Raw genomic sequence first — 16,377 nt, 5'->3', positions numbered from 1 at the left:
AGTTTTATAGTTGAGTATAGTTTTTCCGTTGAGTACTTATTGAACAGAGTATTTTGAGCATTGAAATTGATCTATTTGCGTTGCTAACTATTATATAACTATTGTTTTATATTCGAATGATTTTTTGTTGAGCACAAAATTTACTAATCGAATACAAAAAGTACTCAACGAATCTTTATTTTGACAATGAAAGTTCCCAATCGACAATTATGTTTAAAATAATGATGCAATTTGTATGCCCCATAACCATGTCTATAACAGAATTTTAAACGTAGCCATTCATATAATTAGTTTTGGATGTTCTTTTATTATATCTACAGTAATAAGAGCATACTGTACATTGAGCTTTTTACTCGGTAAACAAGTATATCCACACCTGGAGGCTCAAGAAAATAACTCCATTTCTATCATGGATGTCAGATCACTACAGAAAGTTTTTATTTAAATATTCAAATAACATTAAACATGATATTAGCATGTACTTAATAACATTATTTCATGGCATAGATTAGTATGATTATAGAAAAGACCTGTATCTATGTTACTATTATAAATATCCCATTGTATAAAATTCCATTTAAACTGTAGTTGAGATTTTGCAGATTTATATACTACATATAATTATTCTTTGCAGGGGCACACTCCTGCAGCTAAAATGGAATTATGAACTACTTTTAAAATAATTATGTTCTTTTGCTTTTAATTTTCGTAACATGTCTTTTTTTATAGACAATAAACCACAGTACATTATACAATTTAATCATTCAAATTTTGTATACATACAGTAAAATACCCTGACATCCAGAAAGAAAAAAATCAGATACATGTAAACCTAAAAACACTCATCTCTCTCCCAGTGTAGTGTTCTATTGTAGTTGCCGTTGAGGGCAGTAGTCTATAGACGATGAAACTATCACATGTTATTTGTTATTTATTTATAATCAAAGATTGGTCTCCTGTAGGGCCCAGTTATGATAAGTGGCTGTGTGTGACAGTAGCTGTGTGTACTAGTAAACAAGGGTAACCCCCTACTCATCGCAAAAGATGTACTAGGTTCTTTACAGCACACATAATGTTATTATTTAATATATCCATAAAAAATTAATTAAATTATCCAGAAATAGGATTTAATGTTCCAAGATTTTTAAAGAAAGCCTAAATTAAAAGTTTTCCATGAATTAAAAAGAACATTTTAGACAACTAAATGCAATGAGTAATAAAAAATGGCTTCTGAAAATCTCAGTTGTCATACATCAGGATACGATTACTATTATAATAATCTATCAACGATCATATTGATATCATGTTGTTTGATAATATGTGTAACGCCAACTCCTCATCCTCGGCTAGAGTCATCCCCGTATCAAAATCGCCGCCGGATGGTATTGAGTCTGTTTTGGATTTTTTCCTTTTCCGTACACTGCAATGAAGGAAATAAAAATTAGGTTGAGAGCAAATTCAATTAAACTTGACATTTTGAAAATGACAGATGTACGTCAATCAATCATCAATCAGACTGTGCATCATTAACATTGACAAATGTCAGTCAAAACTACAACAGCAGGATGTTCTATTTAGATGCTGAGATGGGGTACAGAATAATGATTAATTTTGTTCATAAATACCGAATTTATTCAAATATATGCCCATGCCCCAGGGTGTTTATTGTTTAGGAGGGCTTTTAGGGGGACCGTTTATTCGAAGGAGGCATTTATTCGGCATTTACTTGTTTTGGGTGTAATATGGTAACATGTTAGGATGTTAAATTTAGATGCTGGGATGGGGTAGAGAATAATAATTTAATTGATTTTGTTTATATACTGTATTTATTTGAATATACGCCTCAGGGAATTTATTGTTCAGAAGGTTTTTAGGGTGGGGACCGTTTATTCAAGGGAGGCATTTATTCAGGGGAGGCGTTTATTTTTTTTGGGTGTAATATGTATAATCAAATAAATATAAAAGATAAAATAAAGATATGAAAAGATACAACACAATATCGCGAAGTGATAAAATACAGTAAAAATTGTATCAAAGTGCTTGGTAAATTGTAGATCATCAATGAATTCTACAAATAGAAATGTTTTGTAATACAATAATGTGTATATATGCATGTGGCGGGCGTTTATTTGAGGAAGGCGTTTATTGAAAAAGGTTGTTCTATGGGGTGTTTATTCGGGGGAGGCATTTATTCAAGCGGGTGTTTATTCGAATAAATACGGTAATCTCTGTATTTGTTGTATAGTATGTATCTATAGCATACATTAATTTAAGTGCAAAAAACAAAACAGAAGGACTTTCAACGACTTTAGATCAAAGGTACCATGTATCTTACTGGTCACGCATAATGTTCCAAAAATAAACATTGTTTAGGACCGGTGATTGACTGTGATGTATAGATGATCTAACCATTAACCAATCACCAGGCAATACAATGTCTATCAAAAATATTAATAAATTTAGGCTGGAGATTTCTCAAGCCATATATTAAAAATATGATGGATGCAAGGCATCACCACTGTATGAGCCAAAACGATTATTGAAGAATAGTCTATAGATTTACATAACCTTTCTCTATGGTTTAATTATGCATTTAACAACCCACAGTCCAAAAATATGCATTGGATAATGTTGGATAGTTGTTAATCCTAACTTATATTTTATGTACCTATCCGATTTGTCTTTCTTTTTCCTTTTTGTTAGTTTCTTTTCTTCCTCTTCTAATTCCTCATCTTCTGATGATTTCTGTTTATCTGGGTCTGGTAGTAGATCGACATCAAATGCATCTTCTGACTGCACATCCAACATGACTCCACCTCCTTCTCCATCGTCACTATCATCACCAGAATGTCTGTCCTCTTTCCTTTTTCTAGACTTTCTTCTGTCCTCTTTTTCTTTCAGTCGTTTTGCCTGTAAACAACAAGATTGACAGTGGTGTTACATTTCACCTATGCATATATATTTATATACACGATTCATAAACCCGAAAAATTAAATAGAAGCTTATCGGAGGCCAATTTACACAGGCAAGTGGTAATGGTAAGCGAAAAAACAGCATAGCTTATCCCACATAGAATCTGTATCTATCCTGAGTGGAAACCGCTCCGCGTTTTGTGTAAATGGTCATAAGGAATAACATAGATTCTATATTTTTATAACCATTACTGCTCATCATTGGCCTTAACATGAGTGAAACTACATTATCACAGCTACTAGAATGCTTGGCATAGCATCATGTGGGACAATGGTTCCTTACTCAGTTTAAAAAAATTATTTATATTGTTTTTTTGTGTGTTTAAACATGAATAATAACTTATTTCTCCATGGTTTAAATAAGTAATTTGTTGTCATTCCTGCATTTGCCTGGTAAGGCGATGACCTGGAATTTTTGACATTCTTTAATTTTACAATTCTTTATTGAATAAAGAATGAATTGATAAAATTTAAAAAAAATGACCTATGTCTAGTAAAGCCAAACACAGAATATAAAAAGAAAAGTTTTTTCTACCGTGGAGCCAAAATTTGGAACGAAATTGATATAAACACAAAAAATTCTCTTTCCCTAAACAATTTCAAAAGATTAATTTCTTCTAAATTTAAGCCTGTTTTGTTGTAGTGAGTTTATAATTGTTTAGCTTTTCTGTTTTAATTTTATCTACTATATAACTAGAAAATCTATTAATTCATTAATATAAATTTTTATACTTTTTTTTTAATGTATAATTTTCTTGTTTGTTCATCAGTTTGATAATTGTGATATTGTAGTTTTATTTCTTTCATACGGCCTTGTGGAAGAACACATTTTGTTGTGAACGAGCCTCCGTTTTAAAATAAAGATTTTATTATTATTATTATAAAAGAATAAAAGAAAACCTTTGTTTGCTATGGTAAAAGGTACAGGGGTAAGTATTATTTGATTATTATCATTCATTTTGCCCTCACTTGGTGAGCTTCCTTAAACAGAACGACAGGGGCGGATCCAGGGGCGTTTGGGTTGTACGCTCTCTCCTTTGATAGCTAAAATGACATGAACAATTGTTGATATCTTTTTTTGACACACAAATAATATCATCATGTTAGATGTTCCCCTGTTTAAATTTTCTGGATTCGCCCCATGCACTCTTTTTTTTTTTAAAGTATCCATTTTATGGAGCCAAATCAATTAAATTGAATCAGATAACCTTTGACCTTTACTGTACATACACCCAAGGCCTTCAACATTATGCCAATGGCGACTAAATTACTCATGTTTACTTTCAATAATTCAAGAAACATTAAAAGCCAAAACACTTAGATGGCATAAACCAAGATTTTAATTTTTGGTCAGGGACAGAAAAGTACAATCAAGGAAACTTAACGCCATGGTGCAAAATGTTATGATATAGTAACGAGTACTCATGACGCGCTAACGAATTGATGAGAAGTGACATACAGATGATGAGGGGAGAACCTTGGAAAATTGGAGCCATATGGAACAGTTTAGCATTAGTGTGTGACCATGGAACTGTACTATTATAGTACACTAATGTTATTATTCCATGAACGCCAACTGTATTAACCGGAATGGCAAAATCATGTTTTGAAATACCCTTTTTATATTTCTTTGTGTATTTAAAGATGTCGATCAATTATATTGTTTTTATGCAGTACTCCTCCTTTGGAATATCCTTATTAATGAACTTTATTTGGTCTTAACCTCTGTCTATACTAGTCTAGTGTGATGTACCCATGGTAGTGATATGCCCAAATATGGTAGTGATATGACATCATCATGTCCATATATGGGCACATCACATTTTTTTGTCATATAAAGTTTGATAGTGTAGACAGAGCTTTAAAGGTGCTCTTACTGTAGTAATGAATTACGGATTAATACCAACCTTGTGTTTCTCTCGCACTCGTTGTTTGAACAGCTCTTTGTCATGCTTATCTTCCTCTTGAAGAAAACTTTTTGCTTTTTGAATGTTGATGCCTCCCTCATCTTCTTCATCATCTTTACCTTCTTTAGCTACCTGTGGTTTAGGCCACTGTTCTGCCACCTACATTAGAGACAAAATGACATCATCATTTGATTATCCTCTACAGTAATACTGCATCAGGACATTATACAGTGTAAATTTGTCTTTATTTCAAAATGGAATGTGTTATTGTGAGAAAGTGGAAAAGTAGTAGTAGTGCTCATTTTTAATTGACCAAGGGGGAAATATAGTGTTGGGCTTTTTAAATAAAATGCATTAATTTGTATAACAGAATAACAGAGAGAGCTCATAGTTTCAAAGCAAAAAATATCTCTAACATGGACAAATAAGATGTAAGCAAGTTTTAACCAACTGCGAATCAGGGGACACTTTGTTGATCGAGTCACAAAGGTGTGTCACTTTATCTTCTACCAAACATATGGTTGAAGTCTTACTTAAATGTTGAATAATGTAAAATAAAATACAGCAAACATACTGTATTACCAGTTAAATAATAAAAAAGTACAAACAAAAAAAACACCCTGAAACAGGAAGACTTTATGTCAGTCACTGCCAACAGCGATGGAAAAGCAAGTTCACTACATTCACAATATTGGATTAAATATAAAGGATTCAACAACCTTGGTATCTGAATCAAGCAGATAACATCAAGATCTCCTTTGGGAATCAAATGTCGATCATACTTCCGTCATTGTTGAAATAGTAGCTGAACAAGTGCGATTTCATATCAATTTAAATTAAATATAGTTATCATCAAATTACCTAAGTCTTTTCAGTTTTCAAATCATCAATTGTCTTAAATTGGTTGAATTCAAAAAAATTATTATTTCATCTTTTATCACAGTATCCTGATTTAACAAACTCAGTAAGTTTGCTAGATTTGGCGTAAATGTGACTATTAGTGGTAAATGTGGATATGCAGGAAAATGTGGGCAGTTGCTGAAAGTTTTGATAAAATTTATGGTAATGTGGTTAGGAGAAGAGTTCTAATAAAACTATAGACTGTCAGTAATAATAATTTAGAATTTCCTTTTTAAAATAGTGTACTTTTCTTTCCATATGCAGCTATTTATAGTAACATATCAGCAGTTGATATCAGGCCTTGTCTTTTGAAAATTATAGGTGTGCTACAAATTGCACTCCTCAATATATTCAGGGATGCTGTAGGTGTGCTGTTTGTATTTTGGTGTGTTGTAAATCGCACTCCTCAAGGGCAGTTTAGGAGTGTGTTAGGTGAGTGATCGCACTCGCTTGCCTTAAAGGACAAGGCCTGGTTGATATGTTACTATAAATAGCTGTATATTTATTGTAACATATCAAAAGTTTGTTACTATAAATAGCTGTATATTTATAGTAACATATCAAAAGTTTGTTACTATAAATAGCTGTATATTTATAGTAACATATCAACAGTTTGTTACTATAAATAGCTGTATATTTATAGTAACATATCAACGGTTTGTTACTATAAATAGCTGTATATAGTAACATATCAGCAGTTTGTTACTATAAATAGCTGTATATAGTAACATATCAGCAGTTTGTTACTATAAATAGCTGTATATTTATAGTAACATATCAACGGTTTGTTACTATAAATAGCTGTATATTTATAGTAACATATCAACAGTTTGTTACTATAAATAGCTGTATATAGTAACATATCAACAGTTTGTTACTATAAATAGATGTATATTTATAGTAACATATCAACAGTTTGTTACTATAAATAGCTGTATATAGTAACATATCAGCAGTTTGTTACTTTAAATCGCTGTATATTTATAGTTATTTTAACCAGAAATATGTTTGTTCCAGACAAATGGGCTTTTAACTATTAATTATGTGATATTAAAATGGTCTATTCAACAAAAAGAAATTGTAAATTGTTTTCTCAGAGGGATATATATTTAATCTTGTAATTTTGATGTACGTCATTACTTATACTTCAATAAACATCACATCGAATAAAGATTAATGTCAACAAAAAATAGACAATTTTTAAACAGATGGAGTAGTGTTTCTAGGAATATCAGACTAATTTGATCTTTCAAGTCAAAGATAGAATATAAAAAAGACAAGGTCGTGGGAAAATCTTGATGGAATGGAAAAAGGATTTAAAGACATAGTCTTGATCTATCATGTTAGTCACTCAATCAGTTACTTTGTATTAATCATTCGAATGATAGATCGTAACCGACATATTTTTTATCATTACCGGGAAGTATTACAAGATATCTTTATACTCATCTAAATGAGGTTGTCACATACAACTGTCAAATAAATTTTAGGGAACTGTGATGAGTTATTTTCTACAGTCAAAGTCAACACAAACGATGAGTAAAATGTAACGTTATTAGCACACGTATGTTGGGATAATTCTGTTTACTTTTCGTATGACTAAATGTGTCAAATTGTTGACATGTTTATTTTACTTGGCAAGAAAAGATACCAGGAATTGATCAGAGATTATTATGTAATCTCAAATATGTTAAAATATATTAAAACAAAGTTGAGGAATATTGGTAATTTCAAAACGACAAAGTCTTTTCTTACAAGACACTTATATTATCCCAGCATCATGTTTTTTTCACCAGTTTAATGCAGACATTCCAACTTGGAAAAATGAAATATTGGGATGTGAAGGGAGTGAAAATAAGGTACTAACATTTATAGTACACCATGGGTATGTCAGGCATTTGGCAAGCATGGAAATACTTAAGTTATTTGTGGAAAATGTGTAGGCAATGTATTTTTCTTGCCTAAAGGCAATCGGAAAGTTTGTTTGTATAGCATCTTTTTCTTCATCTCGCTTTTTTATCCCTTTTTTATATGTTGTTTAACCAAACTATTAGTGGGAGACGGGACTTAATTGAAAGTATACGTTACCTCTCCTTCATCATCAAAAATTACTTTGGTGTTAACAACCAGCTTCTTTTTACGAATCTTTTTCACCATTGCTGCTTTTGTTAAAGTTTTTGATTTCTTCTTCATCATCTCCTCCACCTCAGAGTCAGTCTATAAGGAAAAAAGTAATGATAATTGAGTAAAACTATGTTGAAAAAAGGTTTTCATCTTATATTATTTGTTTGGTCCTGGTATGTAGAAACTTAGAAATTTCTTACATATGTCAAACAACAACAACTTCTATGAAGTTAGACAAAACTTCTTCTTTTAGTGTTCAGTAAAAGAAGCATTACAGGAGGATGTAGTGATAAAACCTAAAGAAACACTGATCCTAAGAAAACACCATAAGAACTCCAAATTTTTAAATAATACCAGCCCAGAAGCTTATACCGAATAGAATCCCCCTCTTTGCAGGAGTCCTAAAAAAAAGCCCATGGGCTTCTTTTCAAGGTTTTACGGTATCTTTTTGCCATCTTAACCTAAATTTACAAATATTCACGTTATCGTAAATAACATAGCGTACAAGGTTTATCTAAGGTCCGATGGGCAACATCGTGAATAAATTATTAACGACAATTTCAACTTATAGTTATGAGATGACGAAGGACGCTGTTCTCATTTGATCGATTCCATAGAGAAATATGAATAGCCTCGACTCTGGTGAATATCATATGTCATGTGTAATATACTTGATGATTTAACAAAACATACTGCTGTTGTGAATGGTTTTCAGAAGCAATTTCTTATACTTAGTATATTTTTTTATTGGACATGCATCATGTCTAATATACCGTTGATGATATATTCAATAATTTATCTATACTTTGAAACACAATTTGTCACTTAAGTATCTTTAAATGGCTTTTAAGAAAATTAATCTTGTCACACATATAAACAATATCAAAGTGTGTTTATTATACAAATATGAATTTTTATGAATTGAATGGGGTAGGATTTTTTTGAAAAAAATTGTCAGGCTTTTAACAAATTAAATTATTTCCACCATTCAGTGATTACAACTTTCAAATTTGTTTAAAACATTTTTTTTCATGAAATTATTCCGCCTCTACCATCTTGAAACGAATATCGAAGACTTATCCATCTCCATAAATTTTTACAAATTGTAACAAGTTGTGACCAGGTTCGATCTCCCAATTTATTACACGTTTTAATACACGCATACGCGAACAACAAGAAATCTTCGGAGAAAGTTTAGTTGTAGTCATTTGATAACTATGATTGGTCAGTTTAATACCATGGTAATACATGTACCCGCAGCAACAACTCTGGACATCTCGTAACAAAAACAGGCCTCTCATCGGCGTGAGAGGGACCCTTCTGAGAGAATTTCCATAAAATTGTCTTCACACTATGCAAACCTGGTTACAACTTGTTACAACTTACTGCAGATGTGAAAGGGGTATTAGACCCATAATTTTCAAAAAGCTGTATACTATACTGTGGTATATTCATCAGTAAAATGGGAGAAACGCAGGCAATACAATATCAACCAATCAAATGGCTCGGATACACTAGGTTCGTTACAGATACAAAATTTGTTTACGGTCTCGAATGTAAAGAATATAATATCACAGATTAATTATAAACTGCTATGTAGATTTTGGTTAATCCATTTTAAAATCAGTAAGAAAGAAACATGAGAATTTATAGATAAAGCAATTAAAGCAAACATTGTATTATACTGTACCTCCTCATAAGTTTTAGTACCAAAAACATCTTTTTGTTTTACAGTAAACAAATTATCTTCTTCTCCATCTTCCTCATCACTAGATTCAAAGGTTTTTGCTTCAAAACTTATACGTTCATTTTCATTCCCCTCTGTTGTAGGTACCTCTTTGGTACCATCCTTTTCCACATCACTTTCCTCTTCATTTGGATTTGAATCTTCACCATCCTCATCCTCAGCTGTCGGTTCATCCTCAGCATCTCTGCTGGCTTTTAGGTTAAATTTACGAATTTCTTCACCATAATCGTCGTCTGATTCTCGTAAAGTTGTATCATCACCTTCCTCCTGGCTTGACGGTGGAACACCAGTCTCAACGCTTTCCTCATCCAGAAGAAGTTTACGAATTCTTAGAACCTTTGGATCTGATGATACTGTTGGTGGTAAACTGCTTTTTGACATCTGCTGTTCCTTTTTCCTCTTTTCTGCCCTTTTTAGGAACCTCACTCTTGGTTGTACAGCTAGGCCTAAAGAACTGAAATCAATTTATGAACAATTTGCATTACCTATCATAGGTCATCTTCATCTTTCTTAAAATAAATAGTACAATACATTGACAAAGTTTAATTAGATACGATGCTGCATTTATATTGCATAAATGTTTCCATTTTATAATCCTTTTTTCCAACCACTGTGATGAATATTGTTAATAAAATGTGTTCACCCCAAGAATCACTACGTAGAGGAGGTCGTAGACACATGTAATTACGCCCATACAAATCCATTTTTTAGGCCTATGTCAGACCTTTATTGGCATAAGCCTGGTTATTCAAATTTTATCAGCATCATGCACAATGCGTTTGTGAATGAGAGATGTTACAGTTTGTCTCCCAACAATTTTACTATATACTTTTAACAAGCTACAGTACTACTTCTTACTATGAAAATGCTTCCAATGGCAGTGATTGGACGTTGAAAACCTGCTTGTTTTTCATCAGGTAGACCGATTTAATGTAAGAAATAAAGCAACGCTGAGCCTCCTGTTTTAGTACAAAGTCCTCAGCACACAATGACTGCAACAACTTCTGAACTGACTGCTGTTTCTTTGGATTTGTCCTGTAATGTAAAATGTACTATTGTTTTAATTACAACGGTAACAGTAATATTTTAAAATACTCCTTATACCTTCATTATAACATTATTATTGTGTTGAATTGCCTTTCACTTGAACCAAATTCACTCTACTAAAACAAAGCCTCACAATGAAAATCGTGTCACTGTGATTAGGCCATAAGAAAACTAAATTGCATTTTTTAGGATAATGTACGACAGTGTCTTAGTATGTTAGTCCAATGGCTGAGGATATTAATAGTCATGAAATTTATCTCAATCTCAATAGATTTACCAAGTGTAATGTATAAAATGTGCTAAAAAACCTATTTAAAAAATTGAAAACTATAATAGCATACCTTATTTTTTGGATTGGAATCTTTTTCTCAACAAGTTGTCGAAGCATTTCTTTCTCCTCAGATGGTAATAACACAAGCAGTGATTCACCATTTTTCTCATATCTTGCGGTTCTTCCTGCCCGATGGATGTACGTGTCTGCATCTTCTGGACAATCCAGTTGCATCACCCAGTTGACAGCTGGGAAGTCTGTGTGTGGAGGACAGTTGAGTACAGTAAAAATGTGGCAACAAAATTCAGAGTTTTATTTTTTTAATGATTTAACACATTTTCTCTGCTAATATGAAATAGAAATGATTAGAAGTTTTTTCACTTTTATATAATTATATAAAGATACATTAGCACTCCTCGTTTGGGACACTTTCTTGTGAAAAGAATTTAAGGGGAAATAATCTGTAGGCAGGGGACAGTACCCCTATCAGTATTAAGGGAACATTTTGTTGGGTATCGAAGACATCCCCTTAATAGGGGTTGTACTGCAGTTTTATGCCCAAGCAAACTTGTAAACAGAAACTAAAAAGATTTTTAGAGGGAATTCTTTAATATGTTGTTAGCTGTTGTTTGCATGACAGTGCCCAATTGAGGACTTGGGGCTTGGATATATTAAAATACATGTTTTGATTAACTTATAATATAATAATCTACAGTATCATATAGAGGCTTATTGCAGTTGCCAGTCATAATGAACTCTGTATGTAAGTACTATGTAGTACACTACCGAAAAAAGGGACAATAACCAAGACAAGACAGTTAGTATGCACAATTGTATTGTTTCACAGAATTTCAGCCTTTCAGTAAGGAACAAACCAGCAAATTATTTTGTTGCCCTATTTTATAAATGAAAATAGCTTTTATCATTTTACATTACATGTTGCTGGTTACAATACTACTATTATATCTATAAAATAAATCATCAGTGTATAAACTTTGAGTGAACCTAATTAAATTGTTAATGGTACAAGCAAAGATACAAGTATTTACTCAACCAAATTATTGGAATCTTCTCTATGGGAGCTGAACTTAGCTTGCACTTTGAGGCTGTATAACATCAACATCAACATATGCTCACTAGAATGATAGTTCCCCCAAATTCAGTATAGGCAGCTAAGCTATTCGGCATGCACAAATGTTATTGCACTTATTATTTAGGATAGGAGTAAAAAAGTACAACCTCTTGTTTTGAACCCATAAATTTATTATTGAGACACCCCTATTAAGGGGATTCTTCACCATGAAACAAATGAGGGGTATTTCTTTTTAATCAAACCCTTTTAAAGCATTACATGTTGCTGGTTACAATACTACTATTATATCTATAAAATAAATCATCAGTGTATAAACTTTGAGTGAACCTAATTAAATTGTTAATGGTACAAGCAAAGATACAAGTATTTACTCAACCAAATTATTGGAATCTTCTCTATGGAAGCTGAACTTAGCTTGCACTTTGAGGCTGTATAACATCAACATCAACATATGCTCACTAGAATGATAGTTCCTCCAAATTCAGTATAGGCAGCTAAGCTATTCGGCATGCACAAATGTTATTGCACTTATTATTTAGGATAGGAGCAAAAAAGTAGAACCCCTTGTTTTGAACCCATAAATTTATTATAGAGGCAGCCCTATTAAGGGGATTCTTCACCATATTTCTTTTTAATCAAACCCTATTTAAAGCTTTAAATATGCTCCATTCTGATTAATTTTGATTGGTTAATTGATTGTTCATCTTAACATTATTGGTACCTATTATATTTATATTATTCTTTCCTGAAAGATGAACAAATAAAGTTTAAAATAATTGAAACAAAATGGCTAATTGCTCTATTTATTTTTAAGTTTTTACAGAATCCATCTTTAATCAGTGTACTCTAGTATTTTATACATACCAAGACCTCTTGCAGCGATGTCTGTAGCAAACAAAACTGCATGTTCACGTTTACAAAACTCATTGTACACCGCCATTCGTCGCATTTGATGAAGTGTTCCATATAACGCCATCACTGAAATTCCCGGTTGAAGCATGCAAAAAACATCAAATATGTACTTCACCTAATACAAAAAAAGAGAAAATTATACAGAAATATGAATATGGAATAAGGCTGTACTGTATAATAAAAAAAGTTCACAACAAAATTATAAATTTATAATTAGATGTTATTCAATACAAAATATTAATGAGTAATAATGGAGTTGGCAAGTTTCTATTTGCAAAATCCTAAAAGAACAGTTTTCTTCAAAACCAGTTTAGGTAGTTTATCAACAGAATCAAATGTTTGCAACACCTTGTGCTTTCATGTCACATTGAGGCTGCAACTGTTCAACGAAAACTGGTTTAAGAACAGTTCTTGACAATTAAGATAGACCAAAATTAATTGTGATCTTTGATAATACCATTTTTAAGATTGGTTCTTTTTTTGTATTTTTTTTGGTGTGGACTCATTTCTGCTGGCAAGAAGAAAGGAATGATCGATTCTTGGTTTTAAAACTGGCCATAGTGATTTATTATAAATAAAATACAACAATAAATATCTGAAACATGACAGATGACGAAGAAAGAAAAACAGGTCAGAGCTTACAAATGCAATTGTGATATATTAACAAACAACCACAAAGATTTGCAGTTAATTGAAATGCTAACACTCACTCTAGTTTTCTCATTTATATAACATGTTTTACGTCACAAGGTATAATTCTTAAATGGCAAGGGACGGCTAGACGTCTATATATAGACAATGGGATTAACCCAGAAACATCTGGTTAGATGACAAAATCTATAATATATTCAATTTGCTCATCTTCGTGTCGTCACAATGAGTTCATATTAATATTGTTTTGTTATTATTATTATCATTTTTATTATGAAAATCTTAAAAGAAATGTACCATATATGATAATCTTATCAGAAGCCATACCAGACTTATGATTACTGTAGCTGTTACTATTTTCCTGGGCTATCTTTGTCACATATTTTGTTTACTTAAAATAAATCTGTCAAGTCAAATAGAATAGAATAGGTATACGATCAAGAATATGCCGTAACAGAGAGTTATTATCATGTAAACTCACTATTAATAATTTGTCTTTGAAAGTTATGTTGAAAAAAACGTTTTCAAGACTTATGTCCTGATGATTCAAATGCTAAAAATAACTTTTATTATTTGTTACGACAACTAAAACAATATCATGACATCTCTATCAATCAGCTAATCTGTCCTCTTCCAGTATTTTTATGACTAAAATACGCGAAAAAAACAACTCTATGACTGGCATATGTATTAGACAATTTCTTGTTTTACATCTGCATTAGAATTGTTATTTGATGTTTGATAAATTACTATAGAAGCCAAAAGGAAATAAGACAAGCTGACAAACACGTGTTCATCATAATTTATGTAACACGTGATTTACCTTGACCACTACACTTCACGACCTTTACATCACATGTCCAATCATCACAGTTCAGTCCATATCATTGAATATTACCTTTTATCTTGCCGATGATTTTGCGCAGTTCGAGGTCGGCATGACAGGATGCGCTGTGGGGCGTGCTTGGATTAGAAAACGTCGCGGCAAGTTCCAGTTTCTGACGCAATTTGTAAGGATAACGTTTACCGAGTAGATGAACTCAGAAATAACTATAGACTGGGTCAGGGATTCAGGATGTGTAAGATTTGCACATTGTCAAAGATAACAAAAAATATAATACGACAAAGTAGTTTTTATTAAGGTTAAACTGCAGACAAAATTATCAATATGAGTAATATTTTTCGTAAAAATTAGTTTTAAATTCAATATAAAAAAGCCACTATTTAATTGAGTAAGAACTATCTGCATCCTTTTCATCAGTATGTCTAGGGAGAAAGAAATTGACGGACAAATGGTACCGTAACCTGTGGTAGTTTATTAATAAAATAACAGGAATTTCCAAATTGAACATTATTAATTTCTAATGATGATGATCAAATTTATCTTTAAAAAATATTCTTAATTTAAAATTAATTTAATTTTTTCTTTTCCTTTTTATCTTTTGGGATAATATAAACAATAAAATAATATGTATTCTTTGGAAATTTCCTATGATATTACTGTAACCTTCAACGCACTAAGTCAGGCAGGGTCATAGAAAAGTCGAATCAAGATGTAATTTTGGGAACCAATTATTTGATTCATTTGAACAAGCAAATATTAATGACAATGGGTTTTAGATATTGACATCAAATTTTGTTCTTCAATCCATAGTTTTGAATTTTCAGGGCCAAACAATAATGACCAAACGCAAACATTTAAATTATAGGAAATTTAATTTATCCTAAAATATTTATTATTATTTCTTCTTTATGTTTTTAGGAACTATGTGTACTTATTTTTAGTTACATTTCAAAGTACTTAGCCTTGACCAAGAAACTTAAAATTTACCCATGACGAAGACAAAAATTAATTTAAATTAAATTTATTATTTTGTCCTTTAAATTGTCTTGTTTTCAAATCTCATATAATAAATGGCACTGATGGTAATACATAATGTCAGATACGTGAAGAAAAAAATGTTTTAATGAAAGAAAATATGATATGAAAATGGACTGAGCTTGTCTGCGTCATCAAATCGAAGTTTGACATCGCCCTAAATACAACACTCTTGTGGAAAACTATGTATACCAATGAGGTGAGATAGATTCAGTTCCATGCTGATTTAGCAATTTGAAGGTGTTCTGAACAAAAACCCCAAACAGTCGCACAATTTAAGTAATTATTAGACACTCGTTTCTGCTGACAAGAAAATGCAAACTAATTAATTATGTTTTTACCTACCATACAGCTACAGTAGTAGAATACATTTTATATAAACTAATTATAAAATTGAGCAGAAAATAATTATTTACAAGATACTACACAAATGAGCGCCATTTGGTGGCATCAGTCGACACGAAGGGAGAAAAAAGTAATTGTATGTGCGCAATTCAGCTCAGTTAGGATGCAAGACACAGGTTATTACACCACATTTACATTCACATTTATACACTTAAAGAAGTTTGTTTCAAACACATTTTGTCAAAAGAAGCATACTGTACCTGTTTACAGCTGGCCATGAAAACAAGAATCTTAGATTTAGTGTTGCTTCGTATAAAAGAGTACAAGAGATCAAACTTCTGATCCAACTCACAGACAATATAGCTCTGAAAAGATAAAACAGATGAAATATTGATTGCATTAAAGACAAGAAAGTCTCGGCTATCCATACAACAGGACAATGCATTCATCTATTTCATTTATTCTTTATTTCGTAATCATACAAACATATAAAAAACTCTTTATGTACACAACTATAAAAAAAACAAT

General features: G+C 31.6%; 1 protein-coding gene across 1 annotated transcript in view; it reads right to left on the bottom strand.

Moving 5' to 3' along the window:
• Window positions 1–278: 278 nt before the first annotated feature.
• Window positions 279–16,377, bottom strand: part of LOC144847860 (putative ATP-dependent RNA helicase DDX10) — a 60,626-nt gene continuing 44,527 nt past the window's right edge. Inside the window, exons 7-15 of the mRNA XM_078704402.1 lie at window positions 16,110–16,214; window positions 12,927–13,089; window positions 11,040–11,226; window positions 10,510–10,686; window positions 9,595–10,105; window positions 7,869–7,997; window positions 4,881–5,039; window positions 2,669–2,910; window positions 279–1,420 (exon numbers count right to left, since the gene is read on the bottom strand). Of these exons, the coding sequence (XP_078560528.1) occupies window positions 1,291–1,420; window positions 2,669–2,910; window positions 4,881–5,039; window positions 7,869–7,997; window positions 9,595–10,105; window positions 10,510–10,686; window positions 11,040–11,226; window positions 12,927–13,089; window positions 16,110–16,214 (1,803 nt within the window). The 3' untranslated portion in view covers window positions 279–1,290. The remainder of the gene's footprint in view (window positions 1,421–2,668; window positions 2,911–4,880; window positions 5,040–7,868; window positions 7,998–9,594; window positions 10,106–10,509; window positions 10,687–11,039; window positions 11,227–12,926; window positions 13,090–16,109; window positions 16,215–16,377) is intronic.

Source organism: Antedon bifida, chromosome 7 (genome assembly GCF_963402885.1).
Source record: "Antedon bifida chromosome 7, ecAntBifi1.1, whole genome shotgun sequence".
In the NCBI taxonomy this organism is placed as follows: Eukaryota; Metazoa; Echinodermata; class Crinoidea; order Comatulida; family Antedonidae; genus Antedon; species Antedon bifida.
The sequence above is the reverse complement of the archived record's forward strand: the minus strand, read 5'-3'. Positions and strand labels throughout refer to the sequence as shown.